Raw genomic sequence first — 25,661 nt, forward strand, 5'->3', positions numbered from 1 at the left:
CCATAACCATGAAGCTGTGGGAGAGAATTAATGAAGGGGGGTCAAGACGAGAGGTGACGATCCGTGAGCAGCAGTCAGGCTTCATCCAGAGAAACACTACAGATGTCAGGGATCCAAGAGAAGAACTGTGGAGCTGTGTGAGGAAGTCCGGAGTGGCAGAGCAGTCTGTGTGGACAGGATGTACGAGGAGGGCGAGAGGGGATGAGGTGCGTGGCAGGAGTGACAGATGGGTTGAAGACCGCTGAAAGGAGCAGCCAGAAGAAGATCATTTACTCAAGTCACCACAAACTAATTACAGTCTGAACGTGCAACTCTACAGATCCCTGAAGACCTTCAGCAGGATGTTTTTGTTTACTTAAGTGCTCAGGATGATCATTTCAGGATTTAAAAAGAGAAAGTCTTGCGATAGTTTAGAATGATGCTACAGGTGGAGAAAACGATGCAGTACGGTTCATTTACGCTGTTGTTGGCTTAAAAGTCTAAATATGTTGAGTAGAAATATCTTCAAATTAATCTTAAAAATGCTTTTCACACAGTACGAGTGCACCTAGTAGTGGGTCTGATGTGTTACCATCTGCATACTGATCATTCCAGGCAACATTTTTCCAGTCTTCTCAATTTTGGTGAAGCCCAAAGTTTTGTTGTCAGCTGACAGGAGCTATGAACTGTCCTTTAAATGAACTCAGTGCAGCCGTTCTCAGGCTGAACATTAACAGTAGACAGGTTTTATTAATTCAATTCAATTCAATTTTATTTATATAGCGCCAAATCACAACTGAAGTCGCCTCAAGGCGCTTCATAGATACAGAGAAAACCCAACAATCATATGACCCCCTATGAGCAAGCACTTTGGCGACAGTGGGAAGGAAAAACTCCCTTTTAACAGGAAGAAACCTCCGGCAGAACCAGGCTCAGGGAGGGGCGGGGCCATCTGCTGTGATTGGTTGGGGTGAGAGAAGGAAGACAGGATAAAGACATGCTGTGGAAGAGAGACAGAGGTTAATAACAGATATGATTCAATGCAGAGAGGTCTGTTAATACATAGTGAGTGAGAAAGGTGACTGGAAAGGAAAAACTCAATGCATCATGGGAATCCCCCGGCAGCCTACGTCTATTGCAGCATAACTAAGGGAGGATTCAGGGTCACCTGGTCCAGCCCTAACTATATGCTTTACTACCTGAAGGCACAGTAGTAAGGTGTGCTTGGGTTCTTACATCATTTCCGTTAGTACATAACTAATCCAAATGTGGAACATCCACGTGTGGATAATAACAGTAAATATGCTGCATGACAGTGGAGACGCGTGCAGGGCAGCAGTGATAAACTGGTTCATGGACAGGTAATGGCTTTCTTTCCAGATGAATGTTAGACAGCTTCTGTTATGACTGCATGACAGACGCATAACAGCATCCTTTGTCCGGTGTGTCCATCATCCTCCACTGCACATGTCCAAACCATCTGAGCCTTGCTTCTCCAGTGTTGAATCGGTCTATTTAAACCTAAAACAGGATCTTTTTGTAAACGCCACAAAATAGTTTTATGCCAAATACTTTGGGCGCATAATCCAAACCAACGCATGCGTGAAAACACCGAATAACGCAGAAGATTTCTGGCAGAAAGCCAAAATGGAAACTCCGCCGACTAGTGGCAGCTGCGGGACGAACACTTCCTGTCACAGGCGCGCTTAGATCCACTGCGAACGCCAAGTTGTTTTTTGTTATTGTTCGCAATAGTACCAGGAAGTACACTGTCAGAACCTACAAAATAAAAGCACCACATCTCAATTGGCAAATCCAGCTGTTGACACCCCATGATGGGTTGAAATACACGTACCAATCATTTTAGGCCAAGCAAAAAGATGAACCCTGTGTATTTGTAAAAATTAAAAATATAATGTCAATGTGTAGTTTAAGCAACATTTTGGAGTTGCAAAATTAAAATAGCACTACCACTACTACTATACCTACTACACTACTATTACCATTATTATTATTATTCTTTTTTAAAATTATTATTATTATTAGTGGTAGTTGTAGAATTTCGCACTTTTGCTGCAGAAAAAGGTTTTTGTCTTTAAGGGGTCCCACTAGAATGGACCTATACAGTACTGTATGTTGTAAAGTGTGTGAATAAAATTATAATAATTAACAATACAACAACTTTTGTATCTTTATCGTCTTCATTTTAATATCATTTTTGAAAGGGTCATATAAGATATTATACTTTTAAGGATAAATATGCACTATCTTGTTCTTGTGCTGATGCCTTTTCGTGTGTTTTCTACAGTCATTGTGTGTGACCAATTATTCCCATGAGTTTAATGTGCTTTTATTTTGTAGACGTCGGCGGGAAGTTCCCGTTTCCGTACTGTAGCGCGTGAACCTGACGGCGGCGAGTGTAGTCAGGCGGCGGAGGGACACGCGCGTAGGCTTTGCACACACACACACAAAGAAAGGTATCTAACAGGAGATATTTGTGTAACGGCTCATAATATTGTAACACTGTGTGTCGCGTGTATGTTGCGGAGGGCGTTAGTCTGACAAATGCGCCCTTTAATCGTCAGAGGAGAGTTTAGGACTGTGTGCATCCTGTGGCTGGGTCAGTGTCGACGGATGTAGCTTTAAAATGCGAGGAAAAGCTTTGAGCGAACGGCGGGTTCTGTTTGTTTCTTTCTGACGTCGTAATGTGAGGCCTGAGAAGCAGCTCGACAGCCCGAAGGAGCTTCCTGACTCCTTTATCCGAAAGTTCCCCGCAGCTGAACATTGTTGCGGTGTAGCATCGGGGTTCGACTGCGACATCGCCCCGCCGATGCGTTTCTGCTTTTCCACTCACGGGTCGGTGTGAGGTGGTGTTTTGGTCCCTGGTGTTGACCAGAGCCGGGCCCAACTGCTCCATCAGATGTTTCCTTTGTCGCTGCCCAACGAGCTAAAAATAACAGGCAACATTAGCTCAGGCCGCAGAGGTTCCTCACACGGAGGATTTAAACTAGTCCAACCAGTTTACTCGGCCAGTGTCGCTCCAGGCCTGAGCCGTAATGTGATGGAGGCAGCCATGGCTGCACACTAGAGCTTTACAGTCCATAGATAGAAAACGCCAACCTGTTACAGTTAACGCGTGTATCCTACGAACATTTCAGTGCAGTTAGAGCTTGAACTCAGTGGCAGCCGTGGACGTGTTAGTGGACCGTGTCAGCTGTAGTAGGTGGATTTAATACGTCAGAGTCCTGCAGCAGCTCGAATAATTTCGTTTTATTATGAAATATCATTTTAAATGAATGTTCATTTCCCAGGCTCGGTATGTCGGATGAAGATTCCCGTGCCAGCACAAGCTCTTCCTCTTCTTCCTCTTCGACCCATCAGCAGCAACAGCAGGAGGCGAACCCCCCAAAGAAAAAGGACAGTAAAGCCAGCATGAGCAAAACCTCCAAACATCTGTCCACCAGTGCTAAGAGGTGAGTGCAGTGATGCTGGGTGGAGTAGAAGAGCGGCGCCTGTGATGTCACACAAGATAAGCTGGCAGCGTGGAAAGTTTGACGTGACTGTTGCAGGCGTGGGTTTGTGGTGATCTTTGCAGAGTAGCTTCGTTTCTGGTTATCGTCATTCCTCTTTGTGGACTTACAGTAACGCGTTTTACTGACTCCGATCTGATTTTGCAGAATTCAGAAGGAATTGGCTGACATCACCTTGGACCCTCCACCAAACTGCAGGTGAGTCGTTTGTAACACCTGGCTCTCTGACGTGTTTCTCGTGTTTTATCTTCTCGAATAAAGACTTTATGATCTGTCACAAGTTAGTTTTTCACTGCACAGAATTCTTTAGTCATGTTCATGTCGACGTCTGTGTGCGAGAGTGGAATAAAAATAAGACCTGTTTGTGGGCTAACAAATGATTGATGAGCACTTCCTAATTAGATCCTCTTTCTCAACTGTCTTATTTGTGGTCGTTGAACAAGAAAAACCAACTTCTAACCTCATGATTATGTCAGAATATCACTGGAAACGCTCAGGCATTTAAAAGGAAAATAAAATAACCAGCTACACTGAAAGCAGACTGTTTTCTAGCTGACTGGAGGGAAAAGCTGTCCAGGTGGAGGTCTTTATCTACATCTGCTCGGTGTACATCTGTGGAACCTAGAGGTTTGGAGGAACAGGCTCCTGGTGGGGATTCGGGTGTCCTGCTGGTGGAACAGCTTGTTTGCCAAATGTCAGACAGGTCTGGCAGGTTTGGCTGCAAAAGTGAATGATGAGCATGTGCTGCATGTGGCGCAGCTACTGGAAGTCTCCTGCTTTTATTTAACATCCTGTATGCTGCCGAGGAGTTTCAGTCAGCACACACCTGGCTTTGCAGAGCTTCCTTAAGTCTGTTTGTTAGGCATATCATCATGGGATGGATTCTTCTGTGCCGCTGAAGTGAAGCCGGTACAGGCTTTTGTTTTTGTTGACACAGTAAGTACTCCGAGCCGAGCCAGGGGTTGGAAGGTACGAGGCTCTGGCTGACTCGATGCTCCCGGCTTCTCCCAGCAGGTTATTGGCTGCAAAGTAGGAGGTGTGTGTGTGTGTGTGTGTGTGCGTGTGTGCGCGCGCGTGTGTGTGTGTGCGTGTGTGCGCGCGCGCGTGTGTGTGCGTGTGTGCGCGCGCGTGTGTGTGTGTGCGTGTGTGTGCGCGCGCGTGTGTGTGTGTGTGCGTGCGTGTGTGTGTGTGTGTGTGTGTGTGTGCGTGGGTGTGCGTGCGTGTGTGTGATCCTTGTACCCCTTGTTTGTTTGTTTTTCATACAAACCAAGTTATTACACATTATCATTTCAGTGCAGTGACTCATTGTTCTGCTTTCTTGGTTATGCGACTGATCATGACCTGTAGTTGGAGCTGTTGTAGGAGTGAAATCCTTTTACTCCCCTATTATCTGCAACATCAGTAAAGCTGTGTTGTATTCCTCTTCCTTATTCTCACTCTTCTTCCAGCATCTCTTGTAGAAATACTTTTTCGAACACCCGTCTTTATTGCTAAGCTGTTTTTATCCCTCAGCTGTAGTTGAAGTTGGTGTAAACCTGCAGTTCAGAGACAGAAGACATGACAAATACAAAAGCTTCTAACAGCAAATGTGGAACAGCTCACATCCAACACGCTGAACGTGTGCATAACAAGACCTCTTTACCCGCTGACCCTTAAACTATGTTTCCACTGTTCCTTTAATATCCAGAGAGCTCATCAAACTGGTTAGCCCACACTGGCACTTAACCAGTCTTTGTTCAGCCTGCACCAGTATCTCCTTTGCGCTTCAGCCGGTGAGTTGAGGATGTGATAAGCTTTTTATGGGATGGGGACTCTGCTGCGCGTCCAGGTGAACAACCTGGACAACCAAGTTTGTGAATGCTTTCAGCTCAGGTGTTTAAAATTGATACCACAGGTGCATCTACTAAAACTCTGGGGCGAGGTTGAATCCCAGCGAGCTTGACCTGGAGGTCAGAGGTGGCTAGGCAGTGATCAGTAATGTTCCCAGGCTCCTCCACAGGCTTCTTGGCTGTTCATCCTTCGATTTACTGCAGGTTCAGTGCTCAAGTTATTTATTTCGTTCTGTATAGAAATAAAGGGCCAAGCACGTCAAAGAGAACAAAACACGAAGAAGAAAATCTGAGGGGTGTTTAACATTCTCACCGTGCTCCTCAGATTAGCTTCTAATCTGCCACAATGCCGTCTTTGTTTTGACTGAGCTGCTGCTGTTCTCTCTTTATTTGTTTAGAAGATGGAAATGATTTAGAAACTTTTGTTTTTTCAGACAAAACTATTTAGTGACCTCAGCGACTGACACACCGAGCAAAATTAAGATGTGTGTGCGTGTGTGTGTGTGTGTGTGTGTGCGTGCGTGCGTGCGTGTGCGTGTGGGTTCTTCCTGCTTCATTTGGAATCTGCTCATCAGAGTAGGGCTGTTCCATGTAACCATATATATCACATGACGATATAAAAACATCTGTCGTTTGTTTCGTGGTGTCGCAAAATAAACTGTTTACAGCAATATATTTTCATGTTTTGATGTCACTGTAGTGGCTATATTAATTAGTTCTCTCTCTAATATTTAATATAACCACACTACGGACGGACAAGCGCCTGTTTTTATGCGTTGTCGTTAGCAACAACGACGGTAAAACAATCGCGTGTCCGCTTGTTTATGTTCCACATAAACCTTTCACAATAAAGCTCAAGATCCTGTTGAGACTTTTCAAAATAAACTGAATCACATGAAAGATGCAGATAATTTACGGATGAGAAGTAAAAAAAGAGCTGCCAGGTGCTAAAAAATAAAGCTTAGACTCAAACGTTAGAACTTTTCCCCGCAGCACGCCGTGTAATAAATACTCACAAAGAAAACGGCGCCGTTACAACTTATGTCTAAAAATGTGTCGTTTCATGCGTCGTTAAAACTCCAGCTACACGACGCCCAGCTGGAAACACGTCACACAAGTCGAGCTGCCTGAGATTCACAGAATTGTTACATTTGTGTGATTTATATCGTTATCAGGACGGTAGATGTCTTATATCGGGACATGAGATTTTGGTCACATCGCACAGCCCTACATCAGAGTATGAGCCAGCTGTGCACTGCAGATGTTGCTCACATGCTGTTGAGTCACTTTGTCGTCTCATTTCTGTCAGAATTCGTCGGCACCCCGTTTCCACTCTTCAAATGGACATTGGAGAGAAGTCTTGTGACTAGTTTCCCTCGTCGTCAGCACTCCTCTGTTAACAATAAGACACTGACCACTGGGAGTGCTGCACACGCCCCCTTTTCCTTTACTACAGCCGTCACAGGCGCACTGCCTCCTGCTCTGTGCTGCTTTCATTCACTGTTTCATTGCTGTTTTTCTCCATGCTGCCTCTTTGATTTAGTGCTTGCTTCCCAATTCTCTTGTCTTGTGCTTGCAAACATCATATCTCCTCTTGGGATGTTGCCAGATTGCTGACGTTCCACAGTCAGTGCACAGGGAAGCTGAGGAATGTTTCAAGCTGTGTACAGTAGGGTAATCTGTGCTGCAGAGGTTTGGTAATGATTTATTTTAACATTTGCTGTGTCTTGTTGGTTCTCCTAATCACAGCTACAGAAACAGGCAGTTCCTAATGTGAGCCACATGCACACGAGCCCTCTGTTTAATAGCAGTGGCCACCTCGCTCCACGTGTCTGCAACAGTTTCTCTACAGCTATAAAGAAGCTCCCCAGTCTTTACACGTCCTTCACCTTTGACAGCCTCATAAAGCAGTGCTGAGCTGCTGCACATGGAGACTTTCACTTCCTCTAACCTGTCAGCAACTGATAGCTTCTTTGGACCAACATGTATGTGTGACGGATAATCTGAGCATTAAATATTAACCAGTTTAGAAGCCATATAAACACATCTGAGCATTTGGCAGCTTTTGTTCAGATACCTTTTGTTTTCCACGTGGAGAAGGTCTGAGTGCTGCGAGTGACAGATGGGTTTAAGATGGAGGTGGGATTAAATGAGGGATTGACCCTGAGCACGTCATTGTTTGCAGGGGTGAAGGACAGGCTGACAATGAGGTCAGGCAGGACTCTCAGAAGGCTGTGATGCTTGTGGTCTGTAATGAGCAGAGAGCCGTACAGGCGGAGGCACGTCAGAGGGAGACGGTTAGAACAGCCAAGCTGCGAGCGAGTAGAGGAAGTGAAGGTGGGTTTAAAAAGCTGCGAAAGAGAAAGTTTACATGGTGGAGATGGCGAAGCTGGAAGTGGCAGAGCTGAAGATGCTAAGATCTACAGACTGAACAAGATTAGACTGAAGTGCTTAAGAGGGACGGCTCAGGTGGAGCATTTCAGAGACCCTGTTAGAGGTGACGTGGTTTGGACGTGTGCAGGGAGGGATGGTGGATGAATACGGAGCTCCATCCTCCCCTTGTTGATGGAAGGAAATGGATGGGACAGTTAATGAGTACACCTACAGTAAACAGGCACGTGGGGTTCTTTTTTGATTTATAGCCCGTGAAAGCGTTTTGGAGCCTGTGTGGGTTCGATGTACGTGTCTGGACGTTTTCCTCGGTTATTGATTTCCATTTTATTTGAGCCTAAAATAGAGTTTTTGTTTCTGGATGGATGATGTATCACTCTGGATCGTTTTCAGTGAGGCAGTGTCAGCGCTACAACATGAGATTCATAAAGCACTGAGAGAACATTTACAGGCTGATCCGTTAGATTCAATTGGAGGTTCTGTAAGGAGCGTGGAGCTGTTGCATTGCAGAGCGTTCTCACTCCCGAGGCGTAACATGTCGACGTTTTGTCACGTCCCGCGGCGTTCCTGAGGAACGCGAAAGGAGACCTTCGGCGTTCTTAGGGTACGCGGCGGGTTATGGCTGGAATCCAGTGCAATGACGCTCCAGCCCTGTATTCCAGCCCTAAACCTAACCTTGTCCCTAGCCCTGACCATAACCTTATTCCTGACCTTAACCAGGACTTTAATGATGTTAAATAGCGTGTTTCTAAGCGATTTGAAGAAAAAGAGCGAACATGTGTAGGTTCAGTCCAGAGGGTTCTCATATTTCCTCTGTTTTCCGAGGTCGTCATTTAGGAACGTGGTGGGTAGCCGAAAACGTAATATGGTGACGATTTGTCACCTAGCGTAAAATGTTACGCTTTGGGAGTGAGAACGGGTTGTGCATTGAGCCTCCTCTTTGCAGTCATTGGACTGTGTCAGTCAGGCAGCTTATTACAGTGTTTCTGAGAGAGCAAAGGTTTGAGTTGGAGCAGAATAAGAGGCTCATTCAAACATGAGCGTTGATTAATGTGGACTCTGTGCTGAGGCAGGAATATTGGGAAAAGGGAGCAGTCGTCAGCGTGGGCTTTGAGTGTGACAAGAAGGCTGTGTGCAGGGTAACGATGCCAGAGGACCACAGCCTGATACAGGATACACACTGATACTGAATCACTTCAGGGTTTATTGGAGGTTCATGTAATGCTATTCATTACCCAAATGTAAGTAATTACAGGGAGACCATCAGCCTTGCTCAGTATTTGTCTGGATGAATGAACTGCATTAGGGCTTCATCCTGCCACATGAAGCATCGTCCCTCCACACTTTTTGCTTCAAAGTCGGATCATCAGGTCATGAATTACCCCGTCCAGCTTTTCCTGTCCCAGTGTTGACAGTGTTGATATCATAATCCTGCCCTTTCTTCAGTTGTTATTGAGAGAGAAACGACATGCAGTGCTGTTAGTGCAGTGAAAGCAGTCTGTACCCAGGATGCTCTCAGCTGTGATCAGTGTTCGGCTTCATTTGTTTACACAAACAGACACTTGAGGTTGCAGAAATGCTGCGTGTGGACGCGCTCGCTAACACAGCCACTGTTGCATTTTTTCCAACAAAACAAATCGAGGTGCTGAGTCGGTTTTGCTCTGGAACCTTTGAACCATCCGCCGGATGTTTGTCATATGGGAACGTGGCCATAATAAGAGACTGTGCGTTGCATTTACTTTGTAAGACACACACACTGATGTGTCTTAGTTTCAGGGTTCGTACGGGTGCTTGAAATCCTTGAAAATGTTTGAATTTCAGATGTGGTGCTTAAAAGTGCTTGAAAGCGTAACTGCATTTCATTCTCCACAAATAACTGTCTCACTTTTTTAATAGGTAGAGAAAAAAATGTAAAAGCAAAATGTCTCTGCCTGGGCTGCCTTGCACCTCTGTGGCTCTGTTTCAATATGTGACCCCGCCCCTCCCCTAACTGTGGGGATGAGTGCGCTAACATACCTGCAGCTGCTGTTTTAATGAGTGTTTGATGGAAAACAACAATGGCGGAGTTTGCGCTCTGCAGTCACATGATAGGTGAGTCCTAGTAAATAATTTCCCAGTACGTGTACGTTACACATGCTCATTTTTAACATTATGATGATTATTTTGCTGTCAAACCTGCTGGAGAAATGATTGAAGTGCACTGAGTGTGATGCAATGCGGCAGCGCTGTTATACAGTTAGTTATGGCCTGGACATTTATGGAATATGCTGTGAACTTAGCTAACATTACTTAGCAGTAGCAGTAATATGAGTTACTCAAGTGAAAGCTTTAAACATTAGCCCGTTACACAACTAGCCAACTTCAGGCTTTCTGATGAACCCTCTGGGGTCGACGGACGCAACATGTGGCATGTGGTTGTTTAGGAAGAGGGGGATTTTTAGGAGTGACACGGGCGAGAGACAGCGAGTGAAAGAAAGAGAGAGCGAGTTTTGAAACATGATAGATTTGTGTTTGGAGTCAAGTTAGTGTGTCGTCTTGTGTAGTTAGTGTGTAGTGTGGTCGTTGTTTTGTTTTGTGTGTCAGTTCTACAAGTGAACGTCACAGTTGCTGTAAAAAAGCCACCAAAGGCAGATTGCAGTGTAAACGCTGCCTCCACATGGAAAACAAGTAAACAGTACCATAAAGCTTTGTTGTTTGCAAAACTTGTGCATATTTTTAAAAATGTACAAAATGTACAATTTCTATTTGATTCTTTAAACATGTTTGTGGTTTTTACAGTCAGAAATATCACTTTTTTCTACTCATGTTTTAAATTTTGTCTGAATGTAGATAAATTGTGCCGATACAGTTTGTCAAAATGAGAAAGTAACAGATTGGCAAGATAAACCGTTTTTAAAGGTGAAATATAGAGAACAAATCAAAAGTAGTTCACATTTTCACATCTTAATTTTTAAGTGAAATGTGCATTTTGAGTTTATACATAAAAAGCTTGCTGGAAAAGCTTGAAAATGGACCTTGAAAGTGCTTACAAAGTGCTTGAATTTGACCCTGAAAAAGGCGTATGAACCCTGTAGTTTGTGATCCTGTTATTTTGCAGTCAGGGAAAACCCCTGTGCCACTCCATACGTTCATCCCATAGGTGATTTAAAAACAAGTTGTCAGTTCAGTCACACATCTGTCCGTCCTTCCTTCCTTCCTTCCTTCCTTCCTTCCAACAGTTAAGAGGAGATAAATTGATGAACCTGTGTCTGGGATCAGTTACATTCAGCCTGAACAGCTACTACTGCCTGATTTATTAATTTGATTTCACACAGTGTGGAGACACTTTAGTTTTTATAGATCGGGAGGTCATTGGTGTGCTGTGGATGTTTCCAGCATGTTGTCCTCTGCTCAGTGTTAAAGGTCAAAGAAAAACACGCAACAGCTGAAATGTTCTTGCATGTTGCAGAGGTCACCAGGGGAGGGCTCCCATATTGAAAGGAATGACAACAGTGATGCAGTATTATTGCCCACACGAAGCACTGAGTGGGCTTTATGTTCACAAAGAGGAGCTGCAGCCTCACCGGTACATTTAAGAAAGGCTGTGCAATGTATCGAATATACTCGCCGTATCACGATGGTTACTATGGCTTCCTCCTAACCATCGAGTATAGGTTACCATGGCAATATTAAGCTTCCTGCACGTCATTCACTGCGAGGCTTTTTCTTCTCCCAACGCTCTGAATGCATCAATTAACCCCCCTCCCAACCAGAAAGTGTTCTACCCTGCGCTGAGCACGCGTTTCTCAGTCTGGATTTTGATGTCGAACAAAATGCGACAATCTGCAAAATATGCTGTGAAAGTATTGCTGCAAAAGGGAGCAGCACCACGAAATTATTCCACCAGCTGAAAAGTCATGGACTGCAAAATGAAGACAGTTTTAAACATGTGAACGTCTCCCCACACACCAAAGAAACCTCTGAATAAACCAGCTGTGATACGAACTACGACTATCGCTGAGTCCATGTTATTGCTTATCAAATGTGAAGTATATTTGTGCTCTTCTTTTGCTGCTGGTTCAGTGAAGTTTGGTCGGAGCGTGACGAAACCTGCAGCTTTGGAATCTGTGCGAGCTCAGCTTTAAGACAAGGTGCCGTTTGTTTGGCTGCATGAAGTCAAGAGTTCATGGCTTTGTTGTTTGTGTTTACATACGTGTTGCAAAACATGACTGCTCTTTAACTGTTTGGTGGTTGTAGAAATGGTTTATACGAGCTTTTAGCTGAGATTCTGAGGTTTCTGTGGTTACCACACATGTTGATATTTACATCAAAAACTTGACTTGATGGAGGCTCAAACTGCAGCTCACCCCCTCTGCCCCCAGGACTGCAGGTATTGGGGCTCAAGACATTATAACAAGTGCTCAGGGAGGGGCGGGGCCATCTGCTGTGAGAGAAGGAAGACAGGATAAAGACATGCTGTGGAAGAGAGACAGAGATTAATGACAGGTATGATTCAATGCAGAGAGGTCTGTTAACACATAGTGAGGTAGAAACACCCAGTGCATCATGGGAATCCTCCAGCAGCCTACACCTATTGCAGCATAACTAAGGGAGGATTCAGGGTCACCTGGTCCAGCCCTAACTATATGCTTTAGCAAAAAGGAAAGTTTGAAGCCTAATCTTGAAAGTAGAGATAGTGTCTGTCTCCTGAATCCAAACTGGAAGCTGGTTCCACAGAAGAGGGGCCTGAAAACTGAAGGCTCTGCCTCCCATTCTACTTTTAAATACTCTAGGAACAACAAGTAGGCCTGCAGAGCGAGAGCGAAGTGCTCTAATAGGGTGATATGGTACTACAAGGTCATTAAGATAAGATGGGGCCTGATTATTTAAGACCTTGTATGTGAGCAGCAGGATTTTGAATTCTGGATTTAACAGGAAGCCAAAACAGGAGAAACCTGCTCTCTCTTTCTAGTCCCTGTCAGGACTCTTGCTGCAGCATTTTGGATCAGCTGAAGGCTTTTCAGGGAGTTTTTAGGACTTCCTGATAATAATGAATTACAGTCGTCCAGCCTGGAAGTAATAAATGCATGAACTAGTTTTTCAGCGTCACTCTGAGACAGGATATTTCTAACTTTAGAGATGTTGCACAAATGGAAGAAAGCAGTCTTACATATTTGTTTAATATGTGCGTTGAAGGACATGTCCTGGTCAAAAATGACTCCAAGGTTCCTCACAGCGTTACTGGAGGCCAAGGTAATGCCATCCAGAGTAAGAATCTGCTTAGATACCATATTTCTAAGATATCTCGATATATATAAAGCCTAAAAATAGATCGTCCTTATATCGCCCAGCCCTAATAGGAAGTAATAGAATATCTGTTGTTGGCACAATCTGGATCTTGACTGATGCCTCGTGTCAGTTAAACTAGGATATTGATCTGGTCAGTTAAGTAGCAGAGGACGCTGTCAGTCAGTTTCAGTGTTAATGGAAATGACAACAGCTGCAACAATGAGACAGGAATGCTTGTACAGGTGGAGCCCACTGACATGCTTCCACTCCTCAGCTTTTGAATGTTTTTTCACTAGTTTCATATTTGGTCAGGGTCACTACTGGCAGCATGAGGCGATGCCCTGGAGAGGTTAGACATACAGGAACAAAGACAGTCATTTGTGCAACCTTTGATTGGACAGCACGGGTGTCAGCTGGCTGAGTCAGAGACATGATTATTCAGTGACATACAATAACTCCTCCCGACATTTATTCATAACCAGCATGTATCAGACGTTAGCCATCAGTTAATACTGCAGCTTTCACCGATGGGTTTCAGTTTGTGTTGCTTGATAAATGCGTTGCTCTGCTCTGCCTTCACAGCAGTCATGCTGAAATATTGAGGCAGTGGGCCCTGATGCCAAACCAACGATGAGGTATGACAACAAGGGACAGTCCAACAGCAAATACTGCGTTACCTGTGCTGTGTTGTATTGCATACAAATGACGCCACAGCAGGTGCTCGTGGAAAAGAGGCAGCGGTGATCTGAGTGATTATGGGGGTGGCTGTAGCTCAGGAGGTAGAGCAGGTCATCTGCTGATTGGTGGCGTGAGCTGTCATGTTAAAGCAGACTTCTCTTTTTACCTGCACTCGCTGTCTCACCTGTCTCCTGTGTATTTTCTGCCTTATAATCAGTCTGTGTGATTATAGCTGCAACGCTTCAGATGACGTCTGATTCCCTCGTTGCAAGTCAGACAAAAATGTCTTTTCATTTAAGAATGAAGCAAACATCAGCCTGCAGAATCATGCAAGAAGGCAAAAATGCTGCTCAGAGCTGATTTAGCTCTAAGAATATTTGACTCATTGCTTTACCTGTTCTTTCTTTAATAGCTTTGTTTTAGTTTGGAAGGAGGAGCGGCACATAAATGTCCGGCCCTTCATTGTCCTGTATCTGTCAGCACTACAGCACTGCCTGACATTTCTTTCTCCTGTCGCCACCAAGAACACAGACGCGGTGACGAGGTGCTGTTTGTGTCCCTGAAACCTGATGTGTGCGTCACATGATTTTAAAATAAAGCGCCTCGAGGCGACTTTTGTTGTGATTTGGCGCTATATAAATAAAATAGAATTGAAAATGACTGTGTGTCAATATTGGTTCATTTAAACATTCGTTTGTGTTTTGCGTGAAGTTTTCCATGAAACAAATCGTGTTTTTCTCCACGTTTGCGTCGAACGTCCTAATGAATGAAAAGGCAAACTGTGAGGTGTATCTGGTGTTACTCTGTCAGGCATCCAGTGATGTGAAAACACCGCCAGCGTTAACGTGTCTAACTAGCTGCTGTTGGATCCCATCTACTGCTCAGCCCTTGTGTTGTCTGCACAGCCATGTGAAGTCCATGTCCCAGTCTACTGACAGTGACTCATATGGTTGTAACGAGCAGTGATGTGGGGATTAAAAACAGGGCTTTTAGATGAAACAACACTTCCTGCGTGTCAGCCCAGTTGGAGCTGTCATTTTGAAAGTTACACAGTTGATGCCGAGTGTTTGTTCCAGCCTGTTGGTGTGTAACGAGGAACGACACTGTGTGATGGTTGGATATACTGATGCTTATACTGATGTTTCAGGTGTTTTCCAGGACCCGTGCATGACGGCTGTCATCTTACATCCTCTGCAAAAGCACCAGTGTACTTTTTTACGATGTGGAGATATCATTACTACCACAGTGCTGTGCATTTACGTTGCCTCGTGCAGGCAGAGACGAGCCCAGACATGCCCCCCCCCCCCCCCCCCCCCCCGACCATTTAATACACACCTTCACACCTTCTAGAAGTCATAAGCCTTTAAACACACAGCACTAGTGTCAGAGGTTTGTTCCTGATGAGTGGAGAGACTGCAGTGTGGGCGTGCTCTGACTTCACTGTTAGAGTAGTGTTTGTAGAACTTCTTGTCTTTCAAGTGCCAGGAAGATGATGTTGTTGTGTGTGTGTGACATTTGGTGTATAAGAAAACTGATGCGAAGATGAACAAACATTTATGAAGGTGTGGGGTGTCTGAGTAACACACTGTGGTAAACTGTGCAGTGATACTGTTTTAGTTTCAAAGTAACCGTTTCATTTCATCCCCAGAGTGAAGACTGAAATAAAACCTCAGTGCTGAGCTTGTGTATCATTGAAGAACCACTAAGTACTTGTTTGTGTTCTCCAGCGCCGGCCCTAAAGGAGACAACATCTATGAGTGGAGGTCCACCATCCTGGGCCCTCCAGGCTCCGTGTACGAGGGGGGAGTGTTCTTCCTGGATATCGCCTTCACACCAGACTACCCCTTCAAACCACCCAAGGTGAAACTGAATGCTTGCTATTCAAAAGACATGAACGAATGTTTTATTTCAGATTGTTCACTAGAGGGCGCCTCTGTCCTGTGGAGAGTAGCTACATGAATTTTAGCAGCTTAACTAAGTTTCAGACCTCATGTGGAAACAGTTTAGCCTCATGTGTGACTCTTTTCAAAGAGTGTGTGGGGAGGGGGGGCATGTAGTGCTGGCCTTTAAACCCACGAGCTGCTGCTCTTCTGTAATGTTGACTCTTGAGTGACACTTGATTGTAACGAGCTGTATTTTTATGGAGTTTCTACCTGTGTGATCAGGTGACGTTCCGTACGAGGATCTACCACTGCAACATCAACAGTCAGGGCGTGATCTGTCTGGACATCCTGAAGGACAACTGGAGTCCCGCCCTCACCATCTCCAAGGTCCTACTGTCCATCTGCTCCCTGCTCACTGACTGCAACCCAGGTGAGAGCTTCACGTGCATACAAACTCTGTTAGACTTACAAAACCGAGATATCGAAGCGTGGATCAGATCCTGTCCAGATATCGACGAAGCCAGGGTCTTCACTGCAGTTGTAGCTTCTACTCTGACATGCAGCAGAGCGCTAACGTTGGCAGCAGAGTCATCAGTTTAGATGCATGTGCGGCTTGCTGCAGCTTTACCGTAGTCAAATGAATCAGCACGTCTGAAAAGCTCGACAGCAATGCTGTTTCTCTCAGCCACATCAGGAAAGCTTCTCTTGTACTTAACATAATGTGCAGTTCCATGAATTTCAGTGTTTGGGTCCTGATACTCCACGGTGTGTTCAACAGCTGCCACATAAAAACTGAAAATAGGACCATTTTTGTGATCCAGCTTTAAAATGAATAAAGACCTTTTGTCATGTTGTTTTCATGCTTTATCCATGTAGGACTTCAAAGGAAGCTGTGGTACAATGTAACTGATCAGGTTAAACTCCTGTGGCGTGGTGGTGCAGTGGGAAGTACTGGTTTGACCCACAAGCAGATAAGACGTTGGGCTTCTACATCAGCCACGACGTGTAGCTTCAATGGTAGAATAAATGTGACCAGCTGTGAGCGCTCAGTAAGGCTGTATTTCAGACCAGTGCGTGTCCACGGTGAGCACTGTGGAGTGTCCTGGGCCAGAGGGGTTTTTTCTTCTACGTAACAACAAAACAAACACACACGACATTCAGCCTGTGTGTGTTTGTGATGACCGGTTTCATCCCAAACAGGACTGTCACCCACACACAGCTCTGTGTACTTTGCTGTAGTTTTTCAGCCCAGCTGGAGGTGTGTAAATAAAGTAACGTGTTGTTGTTTTGTTGACAGCTGACCCTCTGGTTGGAAGCATCGCCACACAGTACACAACAAACAGACCTGAACACGACAGGATAGCCAAACAGTGGACCAAACGCTACGCCACATAGTGGCCCGAGCTGCTGCTGATTGGACGACCTGGGAGGAGGATTTGTTTTTTTAATCTTGGAACTGAAGTCTTCAATCCTGACATTATGTTGTTTATTGTATTAAGTTATCCTTTGGCCTGACTATAATCAGATCTGCCAGTAGCACATTTAGTGTCTCCTCTTTGCATAGTTTGCCCGTGCTTGACGATGGGCATTAATACTTAACTACTAGATGAAATGTGTCAGCATGATTCCCAGTCAGTGGTGTCAGTGTAAATTTCCACTTGTATTAAACTTCCAGTTAGTGTTGCGAGCTGCAGCCGTAGTTTACAGGCTGCACTTCTCAGTATTTGTGTGCTGCTGAGAATAAAGAGAAGCTAACGTTTACCAGCACCCATTTCTGCTTAAGCTCATTCACATATTGAAGTGACCGTCTGAAGGTTTTCTTACTTTGTCACAGCGAGCAGTCACTCAAACACTGGGATAACTGCGCTGGGACCCGAGGGCCGCTCTGGCGTTTGCTGCCACGCTCAGACTTAGAGAAAGTTGTTTCCACATGTAGACGTGTTTAGGTGGATGTTGGTTGTGGTTTGTGTTCTGTACCGATGAAGAGCAGCACTGTTTCTCCCTTTAAGGATTAAACATGACCAACCAAAGCGACCCACTTGTTTCCCATCATTTCAGGAGCTGATAACATGAAGGGGCTACATTTTATTCAGTGCATCCTCAGACTGTTACAGAGCAGAGTACATTAGCCAAGATATTTCACCTCTGTTCTACTAGCAGCACATTAAATGTTATTACTGTTAAAACACTTTCAGGACACGTCAGATCATCATTCATCACCATTTTCACAAGTAAAGGAATGAGGCTCAATAAAGTGACAAAAATAAATTAGTTAAAAATATTTCCTCTCAACAACGTCTACAGTTAGAAAGGCAAACACATCCCTGTCGGATTAAACCGACTGCACTCCTGCGTGTACAGGAAACATCACGAGTAAAGGCAGTACCATGACTATTATTGCTACCAGGCCATACTTGACCGCCGCAGTCGTATCAGAGGACAGGAAGGATGCGGCGTTCACACTGAATGGGAAACGACAGGTTTGTACTGGCCTCCTGTTTTTGAAGGGAGAACTCATATTAGTAATCTAATAACAACACGTCTCCTTAATGTGTAACGCTGGGGGTCAAACCCTCCCAAATCTTTGGTTCTCCATTGTTAAGATGGTTTGAACCTCCCCGTGTGATCACCTGTGCGCACGCAGCTTTTCAACGCCTGCTTCTCTACCAGGTTTGGGCCCTGACACCTCTCTAATATTTGGTTCAGTTAAAGTCACTGTCCACGTCAACAGGTACAGACGATAAAGGATCGATCCATCCAACAGAACATTTCATTTCCTGAAGTTCTTTCAAAGTTTTCTTCAGATCTGCTGTTTAACACTGATCTGTGAATCATTCAAGCATACAAAGGTGCCTAACTCAAAGGACGAACAAGTGTGACACTCATTCCTGGAAAAGAGCCGTCTGTGACCATAAACACCTGGATTACTTAGTTTCACTTCATAGTGGACACATAACCTGTTTAAAAATCTGATTATTCTAGCTCATTAGCTAACTACTTGCCAATCATGTTAGCCAATGAGGTGTGGTGTTACAGTGAGCTCCACCTCTCGCTGTCACCACCTTAGTTTCAAAATCCTGACAGCAAAGACACATCTACGGCTTCATCATGAGACTTGATGAAGTGGTGATGTCACAGAGGCGGCATCCATCTGTAGTTTCATCAACAGCAGGCACAATCCAAAACTTGGCAGACGTATGGTCATGATAAGCACGACAAACTGCAGTCAGAAGAAACGACTATTTAAATAAAAATACATAAAATTCTTCTGAGCTTGTACAGAGATGAGTGACCGCAGCAGCGCTGGAAGGATGTATAACCTACTGAATATTTCCAGCGTGCCGTTACCCTTAAAAAGTTAAAAAAGAAAAACTGTACATTCCTGTATCAGAGGAGTGCCTGTGTGACCACATCCTTCCTCCAGGGCTGTACTCGAAGCAGGCCATCAATTATGTCATCAAGCAAAAATCCCAAACGGTTAAACGAGTCCCACTGCTAAACCGAAATCCCGTCCACAGCGTGCTGCTGGGAGTGAACGCAGGAAGGAGTGTGTCAGATGTCATTGGATGGGGACCCCTTGCTCTTACGTCCAGGCAGAGGGAAGGCCGACTTGCTCTGAGGCTGCGTGAGGCGGCTGGTGAGCTGGGTGAACGGTTCGATGAGCGAGGTGCGTTCAGTGACGCTCACCTCCCACAGCTTCACCTTCTCGCCTCGTGCCCACTGCTGTGCTGCCTCGTGCTCTACCTGACGACGCTCCCGCAGGTCTGTTTTGTTCCCCAGCACTATGACCATCACCTGCACCCAAAACAAAGCCACGTCACTTTTAAGTGATCTACATTTACACAGGAGAAAACACGAATACATGCAAGTGTGGAATTTTAGAGTCCAACGTCTCTGTAAAGTTTTTGTTTTTCCCAAATATCCGCCTGTCCGAGAATATTCTACACATTCAAGGGTTTTTTTAATCCAACATTATAGAAATATACTGAGGCTATCAAACTACGAAACATGTTTTTATCTCTATATATCAATACTGTGTCTACTCGCAGTCAGGAGGCTTCATGTTCGCTTCTTACTGCGTTTCAAACAGTCGATATAAAAGCTCACACCCGTGGTGTTCCCCCCCAGCTGCGACTGTGGACGCTCACTGGAGCTTTTCCCACACATGTCAAATCGTTTCTGGGCGAGATACCCAAATTGCACCCGATGCATCCATCAGTGTATGAGTCTGTGCTTAAAATGCATTTGTTTTAATGCTGCGTCGACCTCACACAGCGCAGGTGTTTCGAAACATCCTTGTCACATGACCACGGCTAACTAAGGTTTTGGTGCATTCCATCCCAGTTTGAACATCTGGCTGACCGACTGCTTTTAGGTTTGGTTGACAGTGTGCAGAACAAACCTGATGACACTGCAAAGTCACAGAAAGCTTAACAGTCAGCAGTAGCAGCGAAAACACCCACAGTGGAACTGCTCATGGCACTGTGGAGGTCCATAGACGCCTCACTGAGGCCTTTGTTTCAACAACGCGTGATCCACTAATTTAGTGATCAGAGATCAGGCTGTCAGAATGTGATGAGCGGTGAGGATGACTACAGCGAAGCTGAAACATAAGTCAGTTTAAAACTCAAATGCTAATGCTATCAGAGTTCAGGTTTGCAGCTTCCTCTGTGTCTAAACAAAATTCGGTCAGAGCAGATAACAAACTGAACTATGGAGAATAAAATGCCGTAATGTTAAATGTGTCAAAAAGGCTAACAGGCCCTGAACTCAAACTGGTGGAGCTGCCCTCTCCACCCGTGATATTGTAGCAACATAAAGTAGCTTCCCTAAGTGTTACACGTCGACTCCTTTCTCCACCTTTATCTTCCTGTTTAGGTCTGCTCTGTCTGTGGGTTGTTATTCGTGTACGCTGAGGTTCTCTTGGTGCTGCTGGTCATGTTTTTTGGAACAGTGACCTTATTATATGCATATCTTTAAAATGATACAAGTATTCACTTTTAAGAGCAAACATGTTTTATACTCATAAATGTATAGATTTGTCTATATAAAACCATTCAGATGATTTCTAGCAAGTTTTAAAGACACGTCCAAACATGTCTTATCTCTTTCTATTCTCCATAAGGTCCAGTTTACACTGTTTAGTACTACACTCACTGTAAAGCTGTACAGCTAAGAGGCGGAAACTAGAGCTGTTAAGAAATACTCTAAATGTAATTATATTATTTAACCAGGCAAAAACTAGACATCTGCTCACAGAAAAAGAACTTGTGAAGTTCTGGGATGATATGCCAGCAATCTGTGCAACGTTTGCCCGAGCAGACTTCAACCCAGCCTCACCTCTTTTTTATCTCTGGACTTATCTATTTCTTTCTTCAGAACGTCCACCCTCTTGAAAGACTCCAAGCTGTCAACACTGTAAACAAGCACAAAGCCATCTGCCACTGAGTAGTAGTGCTTAGGGAGGTCTTGTCCATCATTCAGTCCCTTGGTGTCATAGAGCCTGAGCTGTTCCTTGACACCTCGGTCGGTTTCCACAGAGGCCACATACACGTCCTCCTGTGTCTCGTTAGACTCTGACCCTGAAAGGTACAGACGAAAAATAAAAAGAGTTACTGAAACAGCAAATGAGGATCTTGGCAATGAAGCATTGGAATGCTCTCATACAGCATGATGTATCAACACCATGTAATATAAATATACCAAACAATTCATGTCCTGGAAGAATGTACGTATGCTATGCCAAATAAAGAGTGTTCAAAGCTTCGTCACAGAAACAAGTAACATCACGCCCCTGTACGTCCAGTCCTCACCTACACTGTGGTTTCCGTACAGCAGCTGTTCCAGAATAGCAGTTTTTCCCACAGCCGCCTGGCCGCACACCACAACTTTACAGCCTTTTCCCATGTCGAGTCTGTGACATCAAGACAGAAGGTCACGGTGTGTACAGAAACGCGTTAGAACCACAGTAACATCAAAACGCCCCTCAAAACATCAACAGACATGTTCACCCTTAGCTTGTACCTAGCTGGCTAAAGCTAGCTATTGTTTAGCCAGCTAGCCGAAATACGAACACATATTTTTAAATTCTTTGTATGTTTGAGAAAAGTCGCTAACTTTAGTGAGGAAGATACGAGGCTTCCGTCAGGTCTGCAAGCGTAGAACCACGACCGGAGGATCCATTCTGCTGTGAGATTATAGAGCGACAGGTTCTGTCAGAGCGCATGCGCAGTTCACCATACGTCAGAGCCCTCGAAGATCACCAACTTTGCTCGCGTGTACGTTATTATTTATTTATTTATTTATTTATTTATTTATTTATTTATTTATTCATTTTATCTGTAGAAAATATGAAAGCTGATTAAAGACAAGTTAAAATTACATTTAAAAAAAAGTTTAGCGCATGTTATTAATGTTGACTTTGTAATTGACTCCTAATTAATATGCAGTTCGACGCAGTAAATTATGGCTCCGAATTTGTCTTTATGTTTACAAATATTTTTGCTTTATATTTGTAGGAATGAAATCACTGGAAACTGGACAATGAGCGCGTGTTTGATTCTGAAAATTACCACATAAGTGACAAACGCGAAAAGTCGAAGAGAAAAGAAGACCACATTTCCCAGGAGCACTGCGAAAAGCGGAAGTACGCTACTGCCGTTTTCCTTAAGGCATGCTGGGTACTTGCCCTCTCTCTTTCCGGCTAGTACGCCATCATGTAAGCGAGTTTTTCTGTGCTTGTGACCAAATAGTAATCCGTTAAAATCATCATGTATACCCGTTCATCTGTATCTGTGACTCGGGCTGTAGCTTAGTGCTTTGTTATCAATCTGTACTCTGTGACTATTTCGTGGAAAAAGGTTAAAGGCTTTGATTAGAATCCTGTGCTTTAGTGGCGTTCAGATGCTCTCTGTCTGGTAGCCAGGGACCGCTAACGTGTCGTTTCCACTGTGGTTTATTTATATAAATGTAGAGTTCTAGCGTTTGGATCACTGTCCCACGTACGCGTGCATTTCTGTGGAGTTATTTCTGTGGGTATTTATGCGACAAAGAGCCGGCCAACTGCGGTGTGCTGCTGTCGGCTATGCTAGCCTTGTATACAGCTTATGCTAAGCGTGGAGTGGCTACATCTGCTGTGTCGCTATTTCATTCTCTTCATGTGTCTGAATGTTTTTGGGGAAACCTGAAGCATGGACGTGTTTGCGTAGCCTTCATATTCTGAAGGTATCCAGTCCAGGTCACGTCCAGCCATGTGCCGTTTGAAATGTAGTAATACATGAATTTCTATTTAAAATGTGCCGAACTAATCTTGTAACTTGCCAACAGTTCAGTGATTTAAAGACTTGTTAGACCGTACCTGTTGGGCTCTTCAGCGTAGCTGCCGTAAACAGTGTTGCTCTGCTGAACTGTTGGTTGCACTGTAAAGGAAGGTAGCGCCTAATGAGCTTTTAATTAACAAGCTGACAAAAATGACTTGACCAAAGTTTCTTTTTCTTCTCAGATAAATCAACATGGGGGCATATAAGTATATGCAGGAGCTATGGCGTAAGAAGCAGTCCGACGTGATGCGCTTCTTGCTCCGCGTCCGCTGCTGGCAGTACCGTCAGCTGTCCAACCTCCACCGTGCTCCCAGACCCACCAGGCCAGACAAGGCTCGCAGGCTGGGCTACAAGGCCAAGCAAGGTGAGTGCTGTGCCTGTGGTTGTTCGCCTCCACGTCTGTCACCTGTCATCATCTGTACCCGTTCGGGTAATTGCATATTTTTGTTCGATCGAAACAGGCTACGTGATCTACCGTATTCGTGTGCGCCGTGGAGGTCGTAAACGCCCCGTCCCCAAAGGTGCTACCTATGGCAAACCAGTGCATCATGGTGTCAACCAAATCAAGTTCGCCCGCAGCCTGCAGTCCATCGCTGAGGTACGTTCATACCTGCTGATCCAACCTTGGTTTCATGAAGCTACACCAAGCGTCAGATAGTTCAGTACTGAATGTGACATTGAGCATCATTAAGCCTGTTACTCATTTTATTACATTAATGTGAATATCGTGTTAGTAATATGAAAGGATGCCTTACTTTACTGCCCACAGTAGCTTAGTGTGATGGTGGATTAACAATGTTAAAGGTGTAGTTGCCACTCACACCCCAGCAAATAGTTTTCATCAGTGGTCGTATCTTGTGTTGAAACCTACAGAATGATGTGATCTGTGAAATGAAAAGTGTTTGGATTCCTGTTTGTTTGTTATAATATATTCTTGGCCAATATCCTGCACCCCTCAGCAGTCCTGTATAAATGTGCTGTGCAATGTTAGACGCTGCATTACTTTAGTATGTGCTCTCTGTCTTGATGTAAATGTGTGTACAATTTTCCTTATTGCAAAATTGTCCGCTTACAGATTGGACAGGTTCTCTGCAGAGTGTTAATGGAACACTAACTGCACTGGTCATGTTCATGCAGCTGGTGGGATGAGTGGGCACAGTGGGATTGACTTGACAAACATGGGCTTATCCACAATCTTTAATCACCACTTTAAAAAACGTGCATCTGTTTTTGGAAGAAGCAAGAATACTGCACGCTCTCTTGTGCAGCAGCTTTCATAACGTTATCACGTTTACCTGTGATGCTACACCTAGCTCTCTGACTGAAACTAACTTCACAGGATGTTGGTGTGGAATTTTCTGAAGGGGAAACATCCAGTGAACATGTCTGGCTGTGAAATGGGAAGTTGCAGTGGTTGGAAGTTATTTTTCCCAAATGAAGCTGTGGCGTTGGTGAGGTTTGAGGCCTGCACTCGTGCAGACGTCTTTCTCAGTGGTGAAGGCTGCTTGCTTTTGTTTTCCTGACGTGAGCACACAAAGGTTAGCGGTGTGACGAGTGGCTCGGGCAGGTCTGACATTGTCTGTGGGTTTTGAATATTGGATTCAAAGCTTGTTGCCAACAGGAGCTAGCAGATATTGAATGCTTTAGAATGTGATTACCCTGCTAAGACTAAACATGACTTTTATTTTGTAGGAGCGTGCTGGCCGTCACTGCGGTGCCCTGCGAGTGCTCAACTCTTACTGGGTGGGCGAGGACTCCACCTACAAGTTTTTCGAGGTGATCCTGGTCGATACCTTCCACAAGGCCATCAGACGCAACCCAGACACCCAGTGGCTCACAAGAGCGGTGCACAAGCACAGAGAGATGCGTGGCCTGACATCGGCGGGTAAGAAGAGCCGCGGCCTGGGTAAGGGCCACAAGTTCCACCTGACCATTGGAGGCTCCCGCCATGCAGCCTGGAAGAGGCGCAACACCCTGCAGCTGCACCGCTACCGTTAGAGCGTGCCAGCCATGCCTGTACATTTACAAAAATAAACGGCTCTTTTTATGGGGGTGATCTGTGTCGTTTCATTGTGTTTGTAGAACGTGAGCACGCTCTTTACTGATGCTCTTTCAAAGGGTTATCACAAGTCCTCGTGCCAGACCTGTGCAAATGAAGACATTTACACTTTACTGGATTAGGAACAAGGTTATTTTAAAATAACTGGGAGCTTTCTGTACCTGTGGCACTCTGGAGAAAAATAATTCAGATGAGCTGCAGCTCAACGTCTTTGAAAATGTAAGTTAAAAACTAAAGAGATTATCATTTAAAAAAAACACGACACGATATGAGACATCACAACGCAACACAAACAACACAACACAGTATATTAACTTGGTAATAAAAAAATAAGTATGTGTATTGCACACTGTTATTATTGCACATTAATTATTATTGCAGGCTTTTAGAAGCACTGTAGTTTCCTTGTACTTAGTGCTGTAATCGAAGTGATTCTTAGTTGGTACTAAGAAGCCCAAACAGCCATCACACGCTGGGAGGAGGCGAGCTGCCTCTGTGCTTGAGCGTTGTTTACACCAAACTCTGAACCTGCCATCCCACGAAACATTTAGCAAATCTGTTGCTTCGGTTTCTCATAAGTATGTGAGGAGTGGTACCTGGCACATGCTTTGCTCCATAGAACAGCAGATTTTGAAATACTCAGTCTGGCAACGAGGGGTGCTTCAATCAGCGTCTCCCCCCATATTGATTTCATGCTCCATATTTCCCCACCCAAGGTTCATTAA

At 44.6% G+C, this 25,661-nt stretch overlaps 3 protein-coding genes across 5 annotated transcripts; 2 read left to right on the forward strand and 1 right to left on the reverse strand.

Annotated features, from left to right (window-relative positions):
• The first annotated feature begins 2,371 nt into the window (after positions 1 to 2,371).
• On the forward strand, positions 2,372 to 17,592 carry LOC147304541 (ubiquitin-conjugating enzyme E2 E1-like). 3 transcript variants are annotated; one of them, XM_086281136.1, is made up of 6 exons: positions 2,372 to 2,456; positions 3,291 to 3,452; positions 3,657 to 3,707; positions 15,403 to 15,535; positions 15,841 to 15,988; positions 16,856 to 17,592. In XM_086281136.1, exons 2-6 carry the CDS (start codon positions 3,298 to 3,300, stop codon positions 16,951 to 16,953), a joined length of 585 nt encoding a protein of 194 aa, XP_086137262.1. In that variant the 5' UTR covers positions 2,372 to 2,456; positions 3,291 to 3,297; the 3' UTR covers positions 16,954 to 17,592. The 3 variants fall into 3 exon arrangements, with proteins under 3 accessions (XP_086137262.1, XP_086137264.1, XP_086137263.1); XM_086281138.1 differs by lacking the exon at positions 2,372 to 2,456 and adding an exon at positions 2,464 to 2,599; XM_086281137.1 differs by lacking the exon at positions 2,372 to 2,456 and adding an exon at positions 2,642 to 3,198.
• Positions 17,593 to 17,628: 36 nt separating this feature from the next.
• nkiras1 (NFKB inhibitor interacting Ras-like 1) lies at positions 17,629 to 21,814 on the reverse strand. The gene is made up of 4 exons (XM_086281139.1): positions 21,676 to 21,814; positions 21,372 to 21,472; positions 20,899 to 21,140; positions 17,629 to 19,353 (listed from the first exon to the last, which is right to left on the reverse strand). The coding sequence occupies exons 2-4, from the start codon at positions 21,463 to 21,465 to the stop codon at positions 19,111 to 19,113; spliced, it is 579 nt and encodes a 192-aa protein (XP_086137265.1). The 5' UTR covers positions 21,466 to 21,472; positions 21,676 to 21,814; the 3' UTR covers positions 17,629 to 19,110.
• A 327-nt stretch (positions 21,815 to 22,141) lies between these two features.
• On the forward strand, positions 22,142 to 24,931 carry rpl15 (ribosomal protein L15). The gene is made up of 4 exons (XM_086281135.1): positions 22,142 to 22,276; positions 23,060 to 23,241; positions 23,339 to 23,475; positions 24,570 to 24,931. The coding sequence occupies exons 2-4, from the start codon at positions 23,070 to 23,072 to the stop codon at positions 24,873 to 24,875; spliced, it is 615 nt and encodes a 204-aa protein (XP_086137261.1). The 5' UTR covers positions 22,142 to 22,276; positions 23,060 to 23,069; the 3' UTR covers positions 24,876 to 24,931.
• The last annotated feature ends 730 nt before the right edge of the window (positions 24,932 to 25,661 follow it).

Source organism: Aulonocara sp. 'chitande type north' Nkhata Bay, linkage group LG22 (assembly GCF_057382095.1).
Source record: "Aulonocara sp. 'chitande type north' Nkhata Bay isolate Kocher_YH1m ecotype deep benthic linkage group LG22, A_spYH_male_GT1.1, whole genome shotgun sequence".
Taxonomy (NCBI): domain Eukaryota; kingdom Metazoa; phylum Chordata; class Actinopteri; order Cichliformes; family Cichlidae; genus Aulonocara; species Aulonocara sp. 'chitande type north' Nkhata Bay.

What these genes read in the sequence shown, in the direction of transcription:
- LOC147304541 (XM_086281136.1), top strand. Translation starts at nt 3,298, where the DNA reads ATGTCGGATGAAGATTCCCGTGCCAGCACAAGCTCTTCCTCTTCTTCC. An exon ending in CTGTCCACCAGTGCTAAGAG is followed by an intron (nt 3,453 to 3,656) that starts GTGAGTGCAGTG and finishes CTGATTTTGCAG; the next exon opens with AATTCAGAAGGAATTGGCTG. An exon ending in GCTCACTGACTGCAACCCAG is followed by an intron (nt 15,989 to 16,855) that starts GTGAGAGCTTCA and finishes TTTTGTTGACAG; the next exon opens with CTGACCCTCTGGTTGGAAGC.
- nkiras1 (XM_086281139.1), bottom strand. Translation starts at nt 21,465, where the DNA reads ATGGGAAAAGGCTGTAAAGTTGTGGTGTGCGGCCAGGCGGCTGTGGGA. An exon ending in GTACGGAAACCACAGTGTAG is followed by an intron (nt 21,141 to 21,371) that starts GTGAGGACTGGA and finishes TGTACCTTTCAG; the next exon opens with GGTCAGAGTCTAACGAGACA. An exon ending in AGTCCAGAGATAAAAAAGAG is followed by an intron (nt 19,354 to 20,898) that starts GTGAGGCTGGGT and finishes TTTTGGGTGCAG; the next exon opens with GTGATGGTCATAGTGCTGGG.
- rpl15 (XM_086281135.1), top strand. Translation starts at nt 23,070, where the DNA reads ATGGGGGCATATAAGTATATGCAGGAGCTATGGCGTAAGAAGCAGTCC. An exon ending in GGGCTACAAGGCCAAGCAAG is followed by an intron (nt 23,242 to 23,338) that starts GTGAGTGCTGTG and finishes CGATCGAAACAG; the next exon opens with GCTACGTGATCTACCGTATT. An exon ending in GCCTGCAGTCCATCGCTGAG is followed by an intron (nt 23,476 to 24,569) that starts GTACGTTCATAC and finishes TTTATTTTGTAG; the next exon opens with GAGCGTGCTGGCCGTCACTG.